The 23713-nt window shown below is 44.4% G+C and overlaps 1 protein-coding gene across 1 annotated transcript in view; it reads right to left on the bottom strand.

Annotated features, from left to right (window-relative positions):
- Window positions 1-428: 428 nt before the first annotated feature.
- TXNDC15 (thioredoxin domain containing 15) overlaps window positions 429-23713 on the bottom strand; it is a 109615-nt gene continuing 86330 nt past the window's right edge. The window contains exons 4-5 of the mRNA XM_085617990.1: window positions 11012-11142; window positions 429-752 (exon numbers count right to left, since the gene is read on the bottom strand). Of these exons, the coding sequence (XP_085474116.1) occupies window positions 556-752; window positions 11012-11142 (328 nt within the window). The 3' untranslated portion in view covers window positions 429-555. The remainder of the gene's footprint in view (window positions 753-11011; window positions 11143-23713) is intronic.

Genomic DNA, 23713 nt, shown 5'->3' with positions numbered 1-23713 from the left:
GAATGATACAAGCTATGGGAATCTATGTAAGTTCCAATACTGGAGTAAAGAGCAGCTTCCTGCTTTCTTAAATCTCTGCATTGAAGCATCCCGATGAGCTAAATGAAATGTGCTATTTCCAAAATGCGCCATATCAATCCATTCATCCCTCTTAAGTAATAAAGGCGGGAAATGTCTAGATGTGAGAAGTCTAACTCATTTACAAAACAGAAACCCTCACAGTATGGCATAAAATAGCTAAACAAAAAGGTGATACCAGTAAAGCATTGAATATAACGTGTATAAAATCTAAGGTGCCTAGTTCCTGCAAAGTAGCTGACTGCTTTTAGCTTTACCCTACCCCTCAATGCCTTGAGTTTCACTTCAAATAGGTTTTATGCAAAATCCTTTCGCCTTAGGTTCATAAAGCAAAAACATATGTTTCCATATTTGTTCACAGTCTTTATTTTTGACAGCACAAACTTTGGCAGTTAATGTTTCTTGAGTAGATTACCCAGGTATTGTCATTTCTTTGTGGGCAATGATCTCTCCTTTCCAAATGTGTCCTCTTGCAAATCATTCAGGGTGTTCTTGTTCTGGTCCAGGTAATAGCCACCGAATGCTTTCCGTCCGTAATGTTGCGTAAATAATAAAACTAGCCACAAACATCATTGAAAATACCAGTAACCAGTCAATTCCTTGCTGAGGTTTGCTAGGCAGCGGCCCTTCGTTGTCTTCAGCAGTGACAGCCACATCACTATTCGCGTCTATACCTTAAAGAGAAATAAATCCATAGCATTAACATAAAATCAATACAAGACATTAGCATCAGACTGGAGTTGAAGCCAATTTCTAAACAAATGTCAAATGTGGACAATAATGGTGTTTACGATACTTAGTAATAAACAGTCTATCAATATTGTCAATGCCCTACATAAAACAGCCATCTCCTTCTCATACACTTATACAGGCTCCGCCATTGAAACAACGTTATGTAGGGAAAGCCTACACTCTGTGGCCAATTATAGATGCCTGCCCCCTTCACAAGATATTTAAAAGATACAGACAAGATTGGAAGGACTGTCTGAAGACCTTTTGACAAATTTCATTTTATTTAAAATTGTGTAAAATGGAGATTTCCTCTGACAACTACATTTTTCAGTCAGAGTGGCCATTTTGAAAACATAGTTTTATCAAAATCATCACAAATGCAGACCCCTCTTCTTTCTGTGGAACTGAATACCAGTGCAAATGATAGGGAAGTCTACAGTTGGTATATGATCACTAAAACCATTACCACAAAAGGTAACAGCAAAAATACAAGTACAAATACATTATGAAGGTCAAAATGGTGAAGCCATTGCAAAACATGTCATTAGAAGGTGTCGTCTGAACTACATTAGAGATGTTTTGGTCCTTAGATCTGTTTGGAGAGTTCCAGAAAGTAGTTATTGTACTTAAAAAAGATTGTCTTTGAGATTAGGTAATTTTTTATGTAGGTATTTGTAGGCAGAGACAATGAATTGAGGGGATATAGTCAAATCTTCTTATTGAAGACAAGAGTAGAGTGTATAAAGCCTTTTGCTATTTTGCTCATGTGAATAACCAAGAAAAGAAATGAATCTATAATTAAGTTGAAAGATTTTACTGTGCACGACAAGGAAGGAAAGAAGTTGCATGCCATCCATGTTTAGAGTTTGGTGAGTGAGGTAGGTAAGGGGAGAATGTCAATTATGGAGAAAGTTATTAAGTACATTATGGTATCATTTGTATATTGATGTATGGAAGCTGTTCCCCCTGAATAACAAACTAGACAGCTTGCGATATAGATTGAGCAAAGTGGGAGCTAAAAAGGAACTCACAAGGTACCACAGAGCTCCCTCAAGTCATCTTCATCAAATGAGAAAGATTGGTTAGAAACAAGGAAAATAAACCCAGGATATTGCCATGAGGCAATCCAAAGTGGAGATCATTCTGCTATCTCCAGTTGTGTCAGATAGTGATACGACATGAATGAGGAAGCAAGAGTCCCCCTCCTCCATTCAGTATGCAGTGCACATCATCTAATATGTTTAATGTGGCAATCTCAAGGCTACAGTAGTTTAGAATTAATACTGATGATCAGTCAAGAGCTGCTCTTTGTTAATGTATTCCATGAGTTTTAATGCCATGCAACTCTCCATGCCAACAGAGATTAGAGACATGTCTATACTTGGAAACGATATTGGGGTCGGTTATTTGTTTCCAGTATGGAGTCTTGTGGCAGGATTTCAGCAGGTCGAGAAAGATTCCATGGGTAAGGGAAGCGTTTAGCAGATTGTACCAAACTGAAACTGGCTTTTACAATATAAGTAATGTTGGTTTTGGGAGGAGGGAATCTGACAGATAAAGGTGTGAGGGATGATATTTTGCCTGTCAAGAAGAGCAGAATTTCATTGCATTTGTCAGCTGAGGGTCAAGGCAGGGATTAGGTGGGAGGACTGGCATTATACTGGATATAGTGGAAAGGGGATCCAGCTTCATTAAAGGACAAGTCAATTTATTTTGGAGAAGTTTGGCTTTGAACAACAAGGATGACATTTTCATAACTACTTTCCAGGCTTTTAACTTAGTACACAACAGTGGGTATTTGGAGTTCAACCAAACATTTTCCATGAAGGCAATCTATATGCTTTTCTGAATGAGAAACTTAGTGTATTGTTGCTTGACTGAAGCGGGCTAATGTATCAACAATTGAGGCAATGCTGCTGTTATAATTCTTTGATACACAATTAAGAGCTTCCGGTTGGGTAAGGTGAGTACATGTTAGAGAGATGATTCCATTGATAGCAGAGAGGACAAGGTTTATGATAAGCCATTTTCAGAGCATAAACTCTAGACATAGAGAAAAAATTGAAGAGGGTAACTGGAAGGAAATAGAAAATATTTCATTGAGAGCCGCTTCGTGCTTGGAGGAGGTGACAAGGACTGCAAATCCCAGGGGGCCTGCTGTTGATTGCCCGCACCTGAGCTTGCCATCCACTATTTTACCGCTCGCCGCTTCGTGCTTGGAGGAGGTGACAAGGACTGCAAATCCCAGGGGGCCTGCTGCCGATTGCCCGCACCTGAGCTTGCCATCCACTATTTTACCGCTCGCCGCTTCCGCGTCACAGAACGCGCGCCGGGCGAAGCCCGGGCCAAGGGCGGGCCCGTTTGAGCCCGTTCGAGCACGATCGAGACCGGACAGGACCGGGCCACCCCTCTAACATTGGACACACTATGTAAGGCTAGTTACAGGAACTTGTACTCCTTGGTTTTAATTGCAGTACCATAGCATTGAAGGGTTATACATTCAGATGGCCATGCAAGAGGGCAAGGGGAGAATGGCTACAAAGGGTGGAAGTGTGGCAGGGACGCTGGATCAGTTCATTACCAGAGCCTCCAAAGTCCTAGCCCATGAAATTGCCATAACTGAGCGACGGTTGTCATTAGACCCAATGCAAACAAAACGCTCGTCACTAGGAGACTTAATGCTTGTACAATCTCCTGAACAATGTCGTGAGCAAGGAACAGAAACTTCACCTGTAGAAGTCCTGCAATCTCAGAACCCCAGTGAAAATGCAGTAGTACAAGCAGGCTTATTATGCTCCCAACACCCGGTCCCAAGTGTAAAGGGGGGTGCTGCTAACAACTCACCGGCCTGTGCTAAAACTAGGTCCATGTCTACTCCGGTGGCAGAGAGTTATGTACACTCGACGGACATGACACCAGCTGCTAAAAGGAAGCGGAAAGGAGGCCCACAGAGGGAGGAAAACCCAAATGTATATAAGTTGGCTAAAAACCATGATAAGACTAAAAAAAAAGAAAATTTGGACTTAATTGAAGAACAAGAGTTAGCTACCAAAACCCGAGATGCTTCGAATGTGAATGTTATAAATGAGGTTTTATTTAAACCTGATGAGGCTTTCTGGGGTAAAATGGCGGCTTTAATAACAGACTCTCTATCTCCATTATCTAAGAGATTGTCAATAATTGAGGAAAAACTTTTTTCGCTTGTATCAGCTCCCTGTAACTCTGGAAGTGTACCGATGGCTGTACAGAATAACGTAAATTCGATATTGGCGCGACCCCAGCATCAACTACCTGAGCCACTCCTGATAGAAGTAGCAGGGGATGGGGGAGGTTCAGCCCCAAACATGGCTAGCACACCACCAGGGGCCCAGTTAAACAAGCCACCGAGTGGTATGAGACTAGCTACACATGCTGCTGGCAATGACTTGGAGTATGTCTCTAGGGAATCTAGAGCTAAAAGAGGACCTAATATTGTACATAGTAACCCCAGAATTGAACCAACTCTAGTAAGAATTGACCTACCACCAGCAACTAGCCCATATGTGGTGGTTTTAGCAGGGGTCCCGGAGCCAACCAAAGGTCTAGAGGAATATTATTTGGCATTGAAAAATAAAGTCACTCACTGGTTAAACAAGAATAGACCCCTTCCATCTAATATTATTAGTGAAATTCTGTTTGTTCGTAGAGTAGAATGGGTTGGCCAGAGAGTAAAAGATATTAAGGGAGACAAGAGGACGGTCAATTATATTTGTGAAGGGGGTAACCTTTGGTCAGCATCAGGTATACAAAGCCTTCCTCTAAGCTATTTCTACCACCCGCGATTCATAGGACAGAGAATGAGAAACTTAAGCCCCGATTCATAGGACAGAGAATGAGAAACTTAAGCCCTAGGGGGGAAAGGGAATGTGACCCACAGATGCTGACGGACATTCCTCTCCACAATAGATTTAGGGGCATATGCATCAACATTAGCATTTGCGATTCCTTATTAGCGAAAAATAAGGAATCGCTAATAAGGAATAGCAAAAGGCTATGCATGTAGGAATCGCTATTCAAATAGCGATTCCTTAACATTCCTTATTACCGAATCGGTAATACCGAATCGGTAATAAGGAATACCTACCCATTCATTCCTATGGGCTTGGAGGCCCATAGGAATGAATGTAAAGCCATTCTGTATTAGCGATTCGGTATTACCGAATCGCTAATAGCGGGAGCACTTTCAAGGGTGCCAGGGTGTCAAAAGGACACCCTGTTGCACCCCTGAAAATGATATGTGCACATATGTTGCACACACACATGCTCTAAGGGCATGTGTGTGCGCAACATGAAACTTTGAAAAATGCACAAAAGTGCATTTTTCAAAGTTTTTGCAAATTACCATGCAGTTCATCTTCATGGTAATTTGCTCCCCTTATTAGCGAAATCGCTAATTTTTTAACTTTGATGCATTGCATTTCAGGAATCTCACTTTGGGATTCCTTAAATGCAATCGCTATTTAAGGAATCGGTATTTAAGGAATCCCTATTTAAAGAATCGCTATTTAAGGATTCCTTAAATACCGATTTCTGCTTTCGGGTTGATGCATTGGGATTGGGTATTTTTTACTTAATACCGGGAGCTAATAAGGAATCGGTATTTTACCGACTGGATTTTGGCTTGATGCATAAGGGTGTTAGTCCCTTAGATCAGGTAGATTGACTGTATCATAATAATCAATATCCTATTCCCGAGGGCATATATTCTGGTTTGTCTCCACAGGGTAATGGATATGATATGGTGAGCTGTCTCTATACATCTAATGAAAATAATGGAGCGCCCTACACTGCTAACTCACAGGGTCCTTTGAGTTCATTAATAACAGAGAGGAGGCGACCCTCACTCCTAAGTACTAAAGAAGTAAGGGCTTCAGAAGAAACAGGATCACTACAGTATTTGTTCTTAACAACAGAGTCCAATTTAATTGAGACAAATAAGGAAGCGACCGATAGCCACCTATCATCTGTTAGTATGGATCCTAAGCTGAATGGTCTAATCTCTACAACCCTATACGATAAGGATACTTTCACTAACCAAGCAGTAACACAGAAGGGGATAAGAATTTTATCATGGAATGTTGCCGGGCTGAAATCCAAGGTGGAACTACCGGACTGGGGAGATTTTATAGATGCACATGAAATCTGCCTGTTCCAGGAGACCTGGGCCCTGGACCCAATACATAGGGTAGGGTACGCGACCTACTGGGAGGCGGCCAGCCAGGGTGCTAGGGGCAGACCATCAGGAGGACTGTGTGTATGGGTTCGAACTCCTCTGAACTGTATGGTTGGAGGAGTGGATACTCATTCCCCGGACGTCCTGTGTTTGCTTATCTCCCATAGGAACCCACCTAAGGTGGCGATTATTAATGTGTACTCACGCCCGGCTAGCTACGGCCAGATTTCTAAGACACTGGATAGCTTGGATACCTGCTTGTCCTCACTTCCAGACAGAACACAAATGGTTATTGGAGGAGATTTTAATTGTCATTTCGAACCTCTTAATGGCCTACAAACCCCAATCACACATGAAGAGGATGTTGCTTGGGCTATCCCTGCATGCAATGCATATCACACTGCCACGGTCTTCCGTGATCTTCTCCTCGGGATGACACTGATGCTAGGTATGGGTCCCCCTCCCATCCGTCCCCAGCCCGGAAAATGTACTATACACGCGGACTATGGAGACGGGTGAGCGAGGGAAAACGGGGTAGGAACAGCTGGGAGAGAGAGACCTGGAAGAGAAGCAGCAAGGGGTCAGACGAGGAGCTAGGTCACCTACACCCCTCCCAATAACCCCCTCGTGGTGGATGGTCCCTGGTACCTGGTCTTCCTGTCCCGCTGAGGCGGAGGATCTTCAAGCAGAAGGGTGAATTCGTGGGGTGAATTCGTGGGTCACCACGAAAGGAAGAAACAAGGTTGGATGGCGCTACCACTTCCACGCCCGGAAATCCATGAGCGGAGGAGCGCCAAACAGGTAAGGATCTCTTCCCCCACGGAGTGTGATCTAGGGTTGGTAAAGCGTTCCGCTCGGTTTCACCCGACAGTCTGGAGAGAAACTAACAGAAGGCTGACGAGGTATTGCGGAGAATCCCCCGGGAGATGTTCGCGCTTCTACTCTATGCTCGTAAATCCGGCGTGAGCAGAGGAGCGCACTCCAGGGTGTTGTCCGCCCGGAAATCCGTGGGGTTTGATAGGTTCTTCAGGGCTCCCGGAGGGGAGATGGCCGCGAGGGTTCAGACGGGCCGTGGGTCCGGACTTGCGGAGTCCAGGAGGCAAGCAATGAGCGTCGAGTCACTCACCGAGAAGCGACGGCTCCGGCAGCGTCGACGGCAATGGAAGGCAGGAACTCTAAGGTCGGCTGGAAGCTCCGACGGTCTGCAGTAGCTAGCGGGCTGGAAACCGCGATGGTTGCAACAGAAGAGCCATTGCAATGATTACGAGAATCATAGGCAACGCCCCCTGGGTGGCTGTGGGTTTTTATTCGCTGTGGGGAGGTTACGTGCCGCGCCTCCTGGGACTTGTAGTTCTTCCAGGTTTCTTCGCGCTGGCGCCGGTGATCACGAATCATGACACACACGAGGGGATGGTCTCCGCTAGTTCTCCAGTTGACTTCACTCACCCTTAATCACTCACTTAGGGCTTGCAATGGCAGGTTTTCAGCTGATAACCCTGGGAATTACACCTTTCAGAAAAATGCCCATGCCTCCATAATAGCCTACATTATGGGCAGCTTGGAAACATGGCACACAGTTCTAAACTTTAGGGTGCAACCACGTGGGGAAAGTGATCATAACCCTGTAGTGATAACACTGGATGGTTATCAAGAAGAATTAATGCAGGTAAATGTCAACCCCCAATCCTCTAATTTGATAAATGTTGAAGGTGGCCGACGAGTCCAATGGGAAAAATTAGTTCAATTGCAGGAAGAGTTAGCTTGTATGTACGATCAGATTGTTCCATTTTTGGAAAGGGCATTTGATGTCTCTGACAGTAGCGATGCATTAGAAACACATGTCTCCCTAGGGAAAATTCACCATGACCTCTTTGAAACTATGGCGGGGTTCTTCTATATTGCTAAAACCTGTAATAGCTCGAAAACTAGGGGGGAAAAATCCCTGGTATAATAAATTATGCAGGGATACAAAGAGTGCACTGCTGATGAAACTTAAGGAAGGAGAAAGGGTGGCCATAAGGGAAGCGAGGGCTCTCCTAAAAAAAACTCTATTAAACACAAAAATTGAATGGGAGACCAACAATTGGCAAGCCATAAAGAAAGCATTAGACCAAAAAGATACAAGGAGTTTAAGGAACCTGGTTAGAACAGGGACAGCGGAGGGTTCCCCCGCAGTACAGCCAAACCTTGGACAGGAGACTTGGCGAGTATATTTTGAAACTCTATACTCTCGCCAACAACCACCTCTATTAGAAACAAGCGCCCTGGACAGTGATCTCATTTATGAGATAACTGATGAACCCCCGCTATGCACGCTGGAAGAGGTTCAACAGGCACTGGGGAAGGTTCTGCCAAATAAAACACTAGGCCTGGATAGGATATCAGGGGACCTGTTTAGGAACGAACAGATAGTGTGGGCTCCGTATCTCCAAATTCTTTTTAATGCTATTTTCAGAGGTATGGCTCTCCCTCCCACATGGGTTGGAGCAGAGATCATCCCGATCCATAAAAAGGGCTCTCCAACTGATCCAGCTAATTACAGGCCGATCAGCCTTATTGACGTGGCCCAGAAAATTTTTGCCCGCATTTTGTTGAGCAGACTGCAAGAGTGGATAGAAGACTCTAATATTTTAACCCCACTACAGGCGGGCTTTAGACCCAAGACCTCGACAACGGACCAGCTGTTTAGATTACAGCTGATCCATTGGAAAACCGTAACTTTGGGAGGAGGAAGTCTTTATCTCACTTTTGTAGATTTAAAATCTGCATTTGATATGGTTGATCGCCAGCAGTTGTGGAACTTGCTAATCGATATGGGAGCCCCTGATTATTTGTGCCATCTTCTGAAATGTTTACATCTTGATACATTTGCCAGAGTAAGATTTGGCAAAAATGGAGAGTTAACTGATCCCTTTCCGGTTGAGAAGGGAGTGAGACAGGGGTGCGTTTTGGCGCCAACCCTTTTTTCCCTCTTCCTAAACGGCCTCATTAAGGAACTTTTGGCAGTCAAAGACATTGACTCTCCAAGGTTGGCTAATCGTAGAATTCCCGCTTTAATGTTCGCGGATGACACGTTGCTCCTGTCTAAAACACCAATGGGAATGCAACGTGTCTTAGAGGGATTCAGCCTCTTCTGTAAGAGGAGGAACTTGGTGATTAACATACAGAAAACCAAGTATATGGTATTCCACGCGGACACAACCAATCGCCCTCACCCTAAAATGGATCACAGGTTTCTTGAACGAGTACCCATCTTTGATTACCTGGGTCTTACATTAAATGACAGGATGGAGTGGGGCCCGCAAATTCATAAAGTAAACCTGAAATTGATCCAGATGGCTGGGGGAATACTGAGAGTCTATAGGAAGTGTGCTGCCAAGGTTATTGGACCCCCGGTAGAAGTATATAAGGTCCAAGCAAGGGGGGCAGTTGTCTATGGAGCGGAACTTTGGGGCCACTGTTCATCTAAAATTTTAACGCTCACTGAGAATAACTTTATGAGACAACTTTTGGCACTCCCTAAAAGTACTCCACTCATCCCACTAAGGTTGGATCTAGGTATAGTCCCGATTGCCGATCTGGTTGCTGCCCGCCCAGTCTTATACTGGAGACGACTGTGGAGCACTCCAGAGTTAGACTGCTATAAGGAGGAATTGAAATCGGTTATTTCAACAGTGGGAGCAGGGAATATTCCCTGGTTGTCCTTTGTTAGAAATTCCCTACAAGCAATAGGCAGAGACGATTTATGGTCAACACCGGATGTGTCATGCCCGGTTACGTCAAAAAAAACTTTATTGTATGCCTTGAAAGAACATCAATTGCTTCGAATCCTCAAGACGGCAGATTCCACCACTTTAACAACTAAGTTGGTGGAAGTCAAATCCCAATACTACCTAGAGCCGGCACTGGACTGGATTCAACCCTTAATGGCAAAAAAGCTCTACATCCAGTTTCGGCATGGTACACTCCCGCTGAATACATTTACCAACAAGTGGGTAGGCGCCACGAAGCACCCATGTCCAGCCTATTCAGTGACGGAAGAAACTGAAGCCCATGCTATTTTTTTCTGCCCAGCCTATGTTAGGCCTAGAAAGAAATGGATTATACAACTCTGTAAAAATCTAGGCATAAGTAATCATAGAGAAGGCTATAGGATAATGAAATATGACACTCAAACCTGTTATCACTGTAGCAATCTCTAAATTCCTCTTTGCTATGTGGACTAGGCGACGGAATATTATGAAAATGTCAGCGCAGAACCAAATATGAATCATAATGTTTTTGAATTATTTCTTTTGTTGGATATGCATCCTTTTAAAACTCTGAACTTTATTTATTATTTTAATGGAAATATGTAAATTATTGATTTGTGGTTCTTATTTTTTCATTTTTTTCTTGCGCATATTTTATATGAATTCATATTTGCTTCGAGGTTGAGAGATTGATTTTATTCTTCAATGTTGGGATGGTTAATAATATTTTACTATATTTTAACTAAATAATGTTTAATTGCAATTGTGTATATTTTGTGCTTTTGTGGCTGCAATGGCCGAAATAAAGTTTTTTTGATTGATTGATTGATTTCATTGCAGTCAGGCAGTATTAAAGAGGACCAAAATCCTTTATTTGATGTGGGTAGGTGGAGAGGAGCACTGACTAAGGTTGTGCATTTGAAAGACCCTGGAGAGTTGTGAAGAATTTGTATCTAGTTTTAGATCTCTTCTGTCCTACCTATGGCACACGCATTTTCTAACCATTTTGAAAGAGGAAAGAGCAATTAGACCAGGTTACAAATTTGGACTTGTGCATATTTCTACTGAGCCTTGGTAATGTTTCAACTGTGTCCTAAAATGAGCAGGTCCCTAGAGTGGATGTTTTAACTTGCCAAACCTTCTCTAGGAAGCTGTGCAGTTTCTACATATATGTGCAATGACAGTCAAGATGATATATGGCAAATAGTGTAACAATTCCATTCTTCCCCCTACTGACCTGATTGATTGAATATGAAGGATTTAAGAGTTTCCAGAGTCCGCTCTGTATGGTTAAACCTAGCCATAGGCTTGGCTCCTTGAAACAGAAGTATGTTGGGAACAGCTACTGTGCCGAATCTTGTAGAAAGACTGAAGGAAGCAAATAAAATATACAAAATTAATGTAGCAGTGGAAAGTATCCTTTTACATACAACTCCCTTTTAAAGTAATGGATTAAACCTATATCAGTACTTTACAAATACGAGAAATTATAGGATGCTCAGTGAGTTATTGTGTGTTTTATACATCAGTAAATAAAATAAATCTGCCAACAGGTATGCACGGTTGAAATGTGGAATAGCAAGTATGTGGAATCAAGCATTATGTAAAAAAACATAAAGATGCTTATGGTGAGACTGTTACTATGTTACTCTTATTTAACAGAACTCTTACCTTTATAAACTCGAGGGTGCCTCTGCAACTTACTGGAAACTGCACGTATGCTTTTAAAAAAATAATTTGAAATACAAAGCTGTGCACATTGGTACGGCTATTAATACGCTGCATGATTCCATTACTGTGCCTATGGGCATCTTTGTAAGTTTCCACTCAGTTTAAGCCAATCTCTGTGTGCTGGCCAATAAATGAAGGGCCAGCCAGACGGTACTGATAGGGAGAAAGAGCCCAATGACCAAGGAGAACGGAGTCACCATGAAATGCACTTTATCATATCCTTACATCCTGGAGCAAGAACCCCTGGGCTCTGCTCTCCTTGCATGCAGCGCCGCCTCAGCCCTTCTGCTAGTGCCCCTGCCTCCCGTGCAGCAGTGCACGGGTTCGAGTTCCCAGGACTCTTCTCTCTGCCTGGTGCCTCGCTTCTGCTTGTTTTTCGTTTCTCTTTTTGCTGTGCTTGCTTATTCTGTTCCTAGTTATTGTGCCTTGCCTATTTCAGTTTTCTCCTTATTGTGTTCTGCTGATTTCAGTCATTTGATCGTATTGTGCCTATTGTTGAGCTCTTACAGCTGACCTTGCTTTCTCCAGCTTCCTGCCGCTGCTGCCCCCGCAGTCCCTCCCGCTCCTGCCTCCCAGCTGTTCCTGCCCTCCCCTAACCCTACTTAATGGCGGCCGCGCAGCAGACTCGCCTCTGGTGCGCCAACTGCAAGCCCGTCTGCGCCCGTCCGCTACCCGCCCGCGACCAGCGCCAGGAACCCTAGTCCTCCGACCCGCCGGCTCTACGACTCAGCAACACTCCACTCCCTCAACCCCGGAAGAAACAACAACTGCCAGCTGTCTAATCCGAACACCACCCAAAGTCAGTTCCCTGCCGACACTGCCACCGCACCTTCACCCACCTCCGGACGGCCACCGCCACCAAAACACATCGGCACAGCGCACCCAAACCCCTGAGCTGCATCCTCCTTAATGTTTGCTCACTGCACAGATACGCAGTAGAAATCTGGGACCTCCTCAGCACCCTCTCACCCGACATTGCCTGCCACACAGGAACCTGGATCAACGCCAGTTATGCACCAGACATCGCAAACGCCATTAATGATGGATACAAGATCCAGAGGAAGGACCGCCTCACCCACCCAGGAGGCAGACTCGCCATCGTACACAATAACTCCCTCCGACTCACCTCATCCGGCACGAACTACTCCGTGTCCCCCATGGAACACCTCCATTTCCAGATCCAGATGAAATCTAGAACGACTCTACGAGGCACCCTCGCCTAAGTCCCCCCTAGACCGCGCGCCACGTTCACCACGACCATCGCAGACCTCATCGCACCCCACGCAATCGCATCCACGGACTACATATTCCTCGGAGACCTGAACTTCCACCTTGACAACCCCAGCGATTCAAACTTTACAGCCCTCCTGGACAACCCCGCCAACATCGGACTGAGACAGCTTGTCACCACCACTGCGTCCACTTCTCATTCTCCAAGCCCAACACACACAGGCTCACCCCTCGCCTGCCGAACAGGAACTGGAGCAAGATCACAAGGTGCACCTCAACTCTGCCCTCAACCATGCTCCTTCCCGCCACAACCAACGCAAAGTCTATGGCCAACGCACTTCACAGATGGATCACTGACTGCGCAGACACTCTCGCCCCCCTCCGGAACTCCGACAAACAACTCACCATGAAAGCAACCTGGTTCACCACCAACCTCAGAGAATCCAAGTGCACGTGCCAACGACTCGAGAAAGCATGAAGAAGAACTTCATACAGAACAGAATATTCACCAACTCCTGCAACTCTACCCCCCCCCCCCCCCCCATCCCCAGCGATTCCTCCAACATCCCTCCCTCCCAGGACCTCTGCAACAAACTGGGCTCCTACTTCCATCTCAAGATCAGAACTCTCTACAGCAACTTCGACGAGCAGAACCTAGACACCGACCCTACACCTCCAGCCGACAACTCCACCCAGCCGACCATCACCGACTGAACCCGTCGCCACCGAAGACACAGCTAAAACCATGAGAAGTATTCACTGAGGAGCGCCCACCGCCCACTGACCCCTGCCCACCCCACATCTTCCACAGAGCCGCTCCACCCTCACACTGGAACTGCAACGCACCATCAACTGCTCCCTCGAAACAGGCACCTTCCTTGCCGATTGGAAACGCGCATAGGTCAAGCCCCCCTCAAGAATCCCACCGCAGACCCGACTGACATCAAGAACTACTGACCCATCTCATTCCTCCCCTTTGCAGCCAAAGTCACCGAGAAGATAATCAACAACCAGCTCACTAACTTCATAGAAGCCAACTTGATCTTCGACGAGGCCACCCTCCGAGCCGCCATAGACGACATTCACACCCTTCTCGACCAGGGCCACACAGCGGTCCTTATCCTACTAGACCTATCAGCAGCCTTCGACACAGTCTCCCACCGCACACTAACTGCCAGACTCCACAAGGCCGACATCCAGGGAACTGCCCTCGACTGGATTTGCTCCTTACTCACTGGCCGAACCAAAAGAATCAGACTCTCACCCTTCTTCTTCGAACCCACAGAGATCGGCTGCCGAGTACCTCAAGGATCCTCACTCAGCCTCACGCTCTTCAACATGTACATGGCCCCCCTTGCCACTATAATTAGAAAACACGGACTTAGCACAGAATCCTACGCCGATGACACCCATCTCATCCTCTCCCTCACCAACGAACCAACACCACCAGACACAGCTTCCAGAAAGGTATGAAAGACGTCACCTCCTGGATGAGCAACAGCTGCCTAAAGCTCAACTCAGAAAATACTGAAGTCCCCATCCTCGGATCCACCCCCTCAGCAAGGGGCAACACCTGGTGGCCCACCTCCCTCAGCGAACCCCCCATGCCCACAGTCCGCACTCACAACCACAGCATCATACTCTACTCTTCCCTGACCATTCACCGACAGATCAACGCCGTATCCTCCACATGCTTCAACACCCTCCGCAAAACCTTCAAATTAATCCCCACAAAATCCAGAAGGATCATCACCCAGGCACTCATAACTAGCAGACTGGACTACGGGAACACCCCCTACGCTGGAATAAACATATCTCTACTAAAACTCCAGACTATCCAGAACACCACTCCAGACTATCCAGAACACCGCAGCCAGACTTGTCCTCAGCATCCCATGACAACACCACATCACATCACCCAACACCTACAAGATCTCCACTGGCTCCCCATCGAAAAGAGTGACCTTCAAGTTCCTCACTCACGCCTACAAATCCGTCCACCACATCGGACCGCAATACCTCAATGAAAGAATCTGTTACGCGCCCAAGAGAAGCCTCCAATCTGCCGATCTTGCCCTAGCCAAAGTCCCACGCAGCCACAGAGCCAGAGTGGGTGGGAGATGCTTCTCCTACATCGCAGCCAAGACCTGGAACAAACTCCCTCTCAGCATCAGGCAAACCCCAACACTGCAAGCCTTCAGGAAGAGCCTCAAGACCTGGCTCTTTGAAGCTGCTCGAACCCTCCCCACCCCCTCCCCCCCCCCCCCCAAGCGCCTTGAGACCCTTGCGGGGAGTAGCGCCCTTCACAAACCCCTGATTGATTGATTAATTGGCTCTTTCTCCATTCCCAACCTATGGATTAATCTCATAGCAATTGAGGATAAAAAAAAATCAGAGACAGAATAAAGGCAGCATTTGGCAGCCAGGGACAACACTAAATGGTTCTGCAGAACTTCACAGGAAAACGTAGCACTGCTCCTGGAGCAATGCCCAAATGTGACTAGGATAACCAATGTAGCCAGTCAGCATGTCTCTGACATGTGCAGGTCTCGGGAATGCCACCAATGCAACCTTAGTCTTGCTGGAGGGTGCCATGACCCTGGATGGAGGTTTGGCTCTGTGCAGTGAAGTGATGGGTGATGAATGGCGCTATCCTTCTGGCAATAATGGCCTTACTAGACAGTAGGTTGTCCCTCAGACGGGAGGCATGGGGAACTGGAAAAATAGTCAGAACAATATCTTTAAGAATGAACTCAGACAGTAGTTTTGCAAAATAGCAAGGCTGAGTTCAAAGAACCATCTTGGCACAATGTTACACTGTGCATGGTTCTGAGAAACCAATGCTTGCCGCTTAATGGTCTGGCTGATGTTATGGCCACAAAGAAGGCAGTTTTTCAAGCCTGACTGTTTATGCCTCAGGATACCATCAGGAGACCTAGATGGGGGCTGCAGCTGCTGAATATGCCCATGCACTGCATATACATTTGGTCCTATCAGGAGCTGCCATGGCCAGAAAGAACTACCTATGATGTGCACCACACCAGCCCAAAGGAAATGAAAGGTCCTTACATGACAGATATTATTCTCAAAGAAAATATAAATGTTCAACTACAACTCTTTAGAATAGGTATTTTGACCTTCATTTTATAAAAGACCGAACGTTTCCCCTCTGAGACCAAGCAGCATCTCTGATGCCATAAGTTAAAATTGTGAACTTGGCCTACAGTATTACCCTGTCCACATCCAACTACCTGGCCAAAGCAGGCCCTAATTCCTTTAAGATATTATATCCACTCAACCTCTCTGAGAATTATGTAAAACCAAATTGTAAACATAAATGCCTAAATGAATACCCAAAACTATCATTGCTGACCAGTACTTATAATTCTGTTCTATTTTTAAGACACTTGAAGATATTCAGAAATAACAAATTCCATAATGGCATGAACTCCCACCTTCACCTTGTACATTACTGCTGGTCAAAGCCAATCTAGCCATCTTTGATAATGGAAAGACTTTAATTCACTCTGTGGACAATAATCTGGAATTATTTCATCTAAAATGCCTGTCCCTCCTGTCCTTGAAGAAAACTCTGTTCTTCTCCTTAACACCCCCCCACCCCTGCTGACAAGAATCTCTCTCACCTATGGAGTCCATAGTTAGGCTAACATCCTCTTTCCCATCAAACCCCTCCCTCGCTGCACAATTTACATTAGCCAATTGTTTCCAGTATGGAACATCCCCCTCTTTCCCCTCCAATATATATGCCAAACTCATCCAGTGCTCACATTTTCTCTCCCCAGACAGTTCAGTTTATGCAGTGGCAGTACGTTCACACCCTGCATTTGACACTTACACTATTCCATAAAAAAAGCAAGGTTCATATTTCTCCTTTGTATTGCAGATATACTCTTCCGAAAGAATTCCTCCCTCTTCAAGGTCATCAGAAAATAGATATTCAGAAACCATACCGATAACATTCTCTTAATTTACCTACTAAAAGTCTCTGACTTTTAGCTACAAATTCAGCTCTTCTACTTTCCTCATCTATTCTGGTAACACTGTCCCACCAGACTACCCGTTATGGGGTGCAATCCTTATTTACCCTTCAAAAAGTGATACAAGTGACATTTGACCACCAGAAAAGAATCAGCACACACCTTACAAAGGCAATGAGTAACATGACACCTCATGATGACATCATGACCACAGATATCATTGCAAAAGTGAACCATCTTGCAACCTCAAAAACACTTCCACTTGTGTATCTTCCCTTGAAGACATTGAGTAGCACACATTTCGTCCAACGCGTGCACAATTACCATCCATTCTAACAACTGGTGCAAACCACAATGTAAAATCTAAAAAACGGTCAAATTTAGATCATTGCAGTGTCGTCAGAATTAAAAACAACTGATGCGGTCCCAAAGCCATATCACCCTCTTGAGCTCAAAGGTGATAATATCTTCCTTGGGGACTTTAACTTATGCTGGAGATGGAGCCCGCAAACAATTGTGCTCAAACCCCATCCCCTGCAAAGGGGCTGTCTTAGACATGGTAGCTCTGAAGGGTCTGTCCAAGATGCAGAACTGTGATTGAGAGGGAGACTATGGTCAGGGCAACAATTCCTGTCAGATTGCCTCATTAATCCTTTCTTTACCTTTTCCTCTGTAATCCTTCCATTGGGAGAGACCTGAACAGTAAGTCTAAAATCTTAATAAGATTAGATCTGCCACTCTATCTGAAAATATAGTCCTATCTGAAATGCAACACCTCAGACCAAGAATGGAACAGGCTTTCCAGCCAGCCCTCTGAAAACCTTGCAGGAGGAATCATGGACACAACAGCCTCAATAAAACTAAAAAGACTTAAATCCAAAGAAATCAACACAAATGTAATCAAAATACTTGAACAAAGAAAGGACTACTCTCAAAGCTTCTTGGCACATCTGACACAAAAATCTTTGACAAGACCTCTAGCAAAATCAAGGTACTTAAGAAATACAAATTGCACAACTTCTATCGGAATAGAGAGAGGGCAAATCAAAAAAAAAGTCTTTCTTCAGAGGGAACACACGCTAGTCCTCAGAAAATGCTGAGAAAATCTCTTTGAAACAAGGTGAAAAGAAAGAAGCCTCCCTAAGGCCTCCTGACCTGGTACATAAGTGCTGTTAACATGGTCAAGACACCAAAGGTCATATAGTCCTCATTCAGAGTACTGACCCAATCATAGAAACGTTCCAACATCGCCAGGACCAAACAATCCTTTCATTTTTTTATGCCTAGAATATCGACATCCTCAACTAAGAGCTTCAGTTACATCATTTCAGACAAACCTAATTATCACTGCCTTGGCTCTAGGTACAGTTCCAGACTGACAAAAAATTGGTCAGATCGCGCCTCATATATAAATTAGGTGCAAATCCAAGCGCCGCTTTGTTGCTATAGCGCTCCTTCTTGCTAAGCGTAAAATAGCCCTTAAATGGGCATGCACACAGAGTCCTACACTTAATACATGGCTGCATAGCATGACCTATTGCAACACCACTAGTGATGAGTATGCACAGTTGCAGCCACCGGCCTCCCGACCCGTGGATATATGGCAACCGTTTTCAAGCTATTTATTGGCAACATGGGTTGACGTCGAGTCCTCCCTCTCAGGTACAACCGGTGTCTACAGGGCCTGTGTGATAACACTGCAGAATTATGAGTTCCCTTTGTTCTCCTTAACTTCCATGCATTATTGGCTGTTGTCAAGCATAAACTGTTAGGGTACCACCTATACTTGTTGCTGCTTTGTAATAGTTAAGCCAGCATTGTCTGTACTGTTGTGTATGCTATTGCTATGTTCTCATCTGTACTGCTCCACTGTATTGTACTGCTTCTAATACTTTTTCTTTACTGTTTATGCAATTTTGAAAAATCAATCAATAAAAAGAACAAGCATTGGCATAGCCAATAGGTCTCGCCTTTGGGACCTTCTAAGTGATTAGCCATGCAGCACATTACTACACGAGAGCTGTCGGCTTTGTCTATATGTTTTAGCCATGTTATATAGCAGTGTGGCTGAAAGTAAAGGGAATAACAAACAGCAAAGAAATAACAGCACATCCAGAGAGACAGCAGTATCAGGAAAAAGCAAGATGAATCAGCAGGAAAGACGGACTGGAGGTAAAAGATGAGAGGTACGCATGAGAGGGACATGAGGACATGCGGGTGAGGGGATGGAGGGAAGCAGAACGAGTTATAATAAGCAATACAAATTGGGCCCGAAATGAGGCAATCAGAACAAGAGGAGGCAGACCGAGAATGGGGGATGTCTGGGAGTTAGTTAAAGCGAGGTAAATTCATAGCTTTAGGGACCCAAAGAGAGAGATCCCAGAATGGGAGATTGGAAAAGACATCTGCTAAGCAATAGCTCAAAAATCTGATTTTTTTTTGCCTAATAAACATGTCCAGATTAGCTTCAGATTAAATATTTAGGTCAGTTTTGAAAAGACCCAGCTGTAATCTGCTCTGACCAAAGAACATAAAAAAAAAACCACTATGGAAGAGACCACTCTACAGCCTTTAAACCCCCTGCCAGTGAACCCACTTTCCTGGCTGTACGACCCATGCTTGTCTAGCCCCGCCCCTCCTCGAACATCCTTCTTGCATCGCCCTACTTCCCTTCTTCGGTAAGTGTCTTTAACTTGTATTCGCTCCTAACTCGGGTCACTCCTCAGTGACCTCTCAATTACTACTGGAAAAATAATATTGTTTGCGTATTTTCGAAAAGGTTATCAATGATCACTGTAAAGTAGCGCCAAAATGTCCCGTTCACCAAGTCTGGGAGGAGTCCACACAGCCCTGCAGATGCCAGAGCACGGGTGACTTGCAAGAGCTCTTTATCAGGCAGCAAAAATTGTTTACATACGGGGCAAGTTGACGGCCACGTTCCTTCAGAAGCGGGGCTGTGTACAGTGGGGCGTGTCAGGCGCACAGCTCTGGGAAGAGTTCAAACCGGAAGTCACGCCTCTCGCGAACACCAGCAGCGTCCTTAACATATTTTGATTGAAAATTACAGGGACGCATAGGCGTTCTCTGCCCTTGCACTCTTCCATCCATTCTAGTGTACCCACATGATACGAAACCTTGAATTCAGCGCCTACAAGTGTATCTAGCAGAACATTCGATCGCTTGCATCGATCAGCTTCAGCCTCGCTTGAAAGGAGTCTGTCTACTCGAATGCCGCCAACCAATGAACAACGCAGTCGATTGATCTAAGTGGCCATGTGACACAGTGTCCATCATTCATGCTTTGAAGGGGCCCTTTCCAACTGCATGAGTGTCACAAATAGAGGTGAGCACACCACCCCAAACTTCACAAAATCAGCGTATATCACCTACATTTCCCAAACAGCAATGTTCCAGGCTTGATAAAGACCGCACGCCCAACATTGGTCCACGAGGGGCAAATACATGGCAGATTATCAAGGCAGCCACAAGAGAAATGTGTTTACAATGCACCGCGCTGTAAGTGATTTACATAGTTAGCCTGAAAATGTGGTGTGGACCTGAGCAAACACGAAAGTTAAAGCTCATTAGGAAAAAAAAACAGATGGCCCCTGAACGCGCCGCTGATCGAAAAAGCATGAAAGTAAAAGCTCATTTGACAAACAGATGGCCCCTATGCGCACCGCTGCTCGTTCCCGCAAGGTAGATGCCGCCATATGCACGAGTATGTGGAAAAAAGCTGACCAATTTCTAAAGGTCCTCTCCAAGAGCACCGCATGTGCGCTGCCTAGGCGGGACCTAAAAATAAAAAATAGATACATTTGGTGCAGACTTTAATAATGTAGCCAATTTCGGGACAGTTTCAAACCCACCATTTCTGGAGAAATGTATGGAAAGCAGAAAAGGGCCTCAGCTAATACTTTTCATAAATGAGTCTGTCTTCTATCAGGATGCAGAACAGGAACAGCAATTCTAAAACAAACAGTAGCTGATGCACTACACAATCTTTATAAAGGCAATGCTTGCCTTTTCCTTGTACATAAGTCAAAAGCGTTTGGCACAGTAAATGGCTTAACTCTACTTCAATTCCTAAAGATATAATAGAGCGAAGGTGTACATGTCCTGAGATGATTCTCATCTGACCGCGAGAATCTTTATCAACATGTAAAAATGTCCAACTTCCTCTCCCATTCCTCAGTACTGCAACAAGGTGTTCTTCAAGGTTCCATTCTATCTCCCCATGATGGTTCTGAGCTAGTAACTGGCACTGCTGTTTAGCGGGAAGCGTCAGTACAACCACCATTTAGTGGAACTTTATTCATAGATAGCAATCAAATACAGACTCCATTTGAAAACGGCCACCCATACCAGAAGGCATAATTTTGGTATCTTGATTTCTGGGAACAGCTCCTTTCTGTTAGATGGTTTATGTTCTGGGGCCAACCCTTCCTGTCAGGTGGTTCCCGTTTTACCAGTATATTAAGGGCCTCTGGTCACTATACCAGTCCTTTGACTTGCTCCTGCTGCTGGACTTTTCGCTTCTGCTCCAGTCCCGACAGCTCCTACTGTGCTCCAGGACTCCCAGATTCAGCTTTGCTCCCTACTCCAGCCCTGTCTGATCCAGCTATACTCCAGTCCTACCAGCTCCGCTCCAATACTGGTGGAGCCCTGATCCAAAACTTTAGCTGTACAAGAACTGCCTTGCAATTGTCACCCATCACACTGGAGTTTTTTGTACCTGTAAACAGTAAAATCTCGCTAAATCTAATGGGGGCACTGTAAAATCTCTCCAAATCTCACTCATTGCATACAACATGTGTACCACTCAAACAACTAAATTTTAAAACATCACCTAAAGATACTAAAACTGCAGCCCAAGTGCTATCAGATATCCTAATTAGGATTTATAGAAAAAGAAATGTCAGTGGTTACAAGAAAGGTCAGCACCTCCGTCTCTGTCTTATCCCGGTATTATTACAATACATAATTTATAGGTGTGTTCTATGTAGAACACCGTGCCATCTAACAGTGTCCGTCCTATATACAGAAAGGAATTCTCTTTCCTATATATAATGCAAACAAATATAAATTACAGAGCACAACCACTGATGTATCTTATTATCTGACTTAGTATGGTTTAATAAACCCAAATGCAAAAACAGTACAAGTAAAAGTTGATAGAAAAACAACAAATGTCAGTAACAATTTAGAAGACAAATGGAAGGTCCATTGGAGTCTTGATGTGGATGACTCAAATGGCGAGTTGGAAGAACAAACAGCCGACACGTGTTTCGTTATGTTAATACGACTTTTTCAAGGCTCGCAATTGTTTTACAACAGTTGCTGGAGATATTCTTCTGAGAGACCCCGTAGAGTTTTCTGGGGATCTCAAATGAACTAGGAACAATCAAACAACGCCAACAATCCTCTTTGCATATAATGCATCCAAAGTAAAATATTCAAGATAGGCAAAGGTCCGTGTTCTGTTCAAAAGTAGTCAGAACGTCATGAGTTGGGCACTAGGAATGGAGTTATCAAACCACAAGACATTCGGTGCAGTTCAGGGCAAACATCTGATGCACTAAGGGTAGGAGTTTAATAGTAGTCAGAACGTCATGAGTTGGGCACTAGGAATGGAGTTCTCAAATCACAAGACGTCCGCTGCAGTTCAGGGCAAACATCTGAAATATTGTAGAAGTACGTATCTTCGTGCTGAATTTAGTTATAGATTGAAGACTCGTAGTTAAAGGTCCCATCATACGATAGTGATAGACCCGAGCGTCTTCATCCTACTCCGCGCGTCGCGTCTTCCAGAAGTAGTGTCCTCCAAATTGTTACTGACATTTGTTGTTTTTCTATCAACTTTTACTTTTACTGTTTTTGCATTTGGGTTTATTAAAACCGTACTGCCTACTAAGTCAGATAATAAGATACATCAGTGGTTGTGCTCTGGGATTTATATTTATCCTAATTAGGATGACCATCTATCATCTCATACTCCAGATCCTTTTAATATCTCCTCTGATCTGAGAAAGCGAAATCACGGCTCAACTCGTGCTCTGTACTAAACTGCCATTCTGTCACAGTGAAATGCAACACTGTGTGGTCTTATGGGCCCAGTCGGAGATAAATAGAAATGGTAATAAATAAATAAATCTTCCTTATTATTCTCTTGCTGGTACTACCTGATCAGGTGGGGATTTTCCTTGGCAAATCTTCACCATGTATCAAGCAATTTTCCTTAATTAAAGGATATTACATCTAATGATCTTTACAACGTTAAACTTCTTTAAGGTAGAAATCGAAATGGGCATCCTTATCGTACAACTTGGGCAACTGACTCCCTTGCATCCAAAATCTACGGAAGACAGCCAGATCTAGGTTTCAAAACCAAAATATCTATACAAACTTAGATGAATTATAATAACCATGCTCCATATGTCTGTTATATCTGAACTGATCAGGCTAAGCTACTTCAAGAGGCCTGAGCAACCAAGTCTAAAAAATACTGACAATCTGAAAATTCTGATCCAGAAAGATCAGTCTACTGAACAATTAATTACATCAACAATAATTGAACCAGTACTTTCAAGAACCTCAAGCTTTCCATATACTTCCCAACACTAGTCACCTAACATTCAGTACATATGACTGCTCATGGCTTGGTTAGACAGTTCGGGCTGTACTGTTACCATGAGGCACAGGGTCAAGACTGATTTGCATATGGCCAGGTCTAAGCTGGGATGGAATGGTGAGCAAAAGGATGATGGATTTACCCAGATCTTTTGACTGGGGGGAAATGTTTTGATTTGTTCTGCATTCCGTCAATCAATTGTGTGTCTTTTGCTCATGGAATACGGCAGGAATGGAGAGACAAATAAAACTCAGTGGTGAAAACATAATTGTTATATCAACACAAAGTATTCTGCCTGCAAATATTTTGGGAGCACTCAACGTGTAACTTGCCTAACTTTAAAACATTT

The sequence above is a fragment of the Triturus cristatus genome, chromosome 7 (assembly GCF_964204655.1).
Source record: "Triturus cristatus chromosome 7, aTriCri1.1, whole genome shotgun sequence".
NCBI classification, from domain to species: Eukaryota; Metazoa; Chordata; class Amphibia; order Caudata; family Salamandridae; genus Triturus; species Triturus cristatus.
The sequence above is the reverse complement of the archived record's forward strand: the minus strand, read 5'-3'. Positions and strand labels throughout refer to the sequence as shown.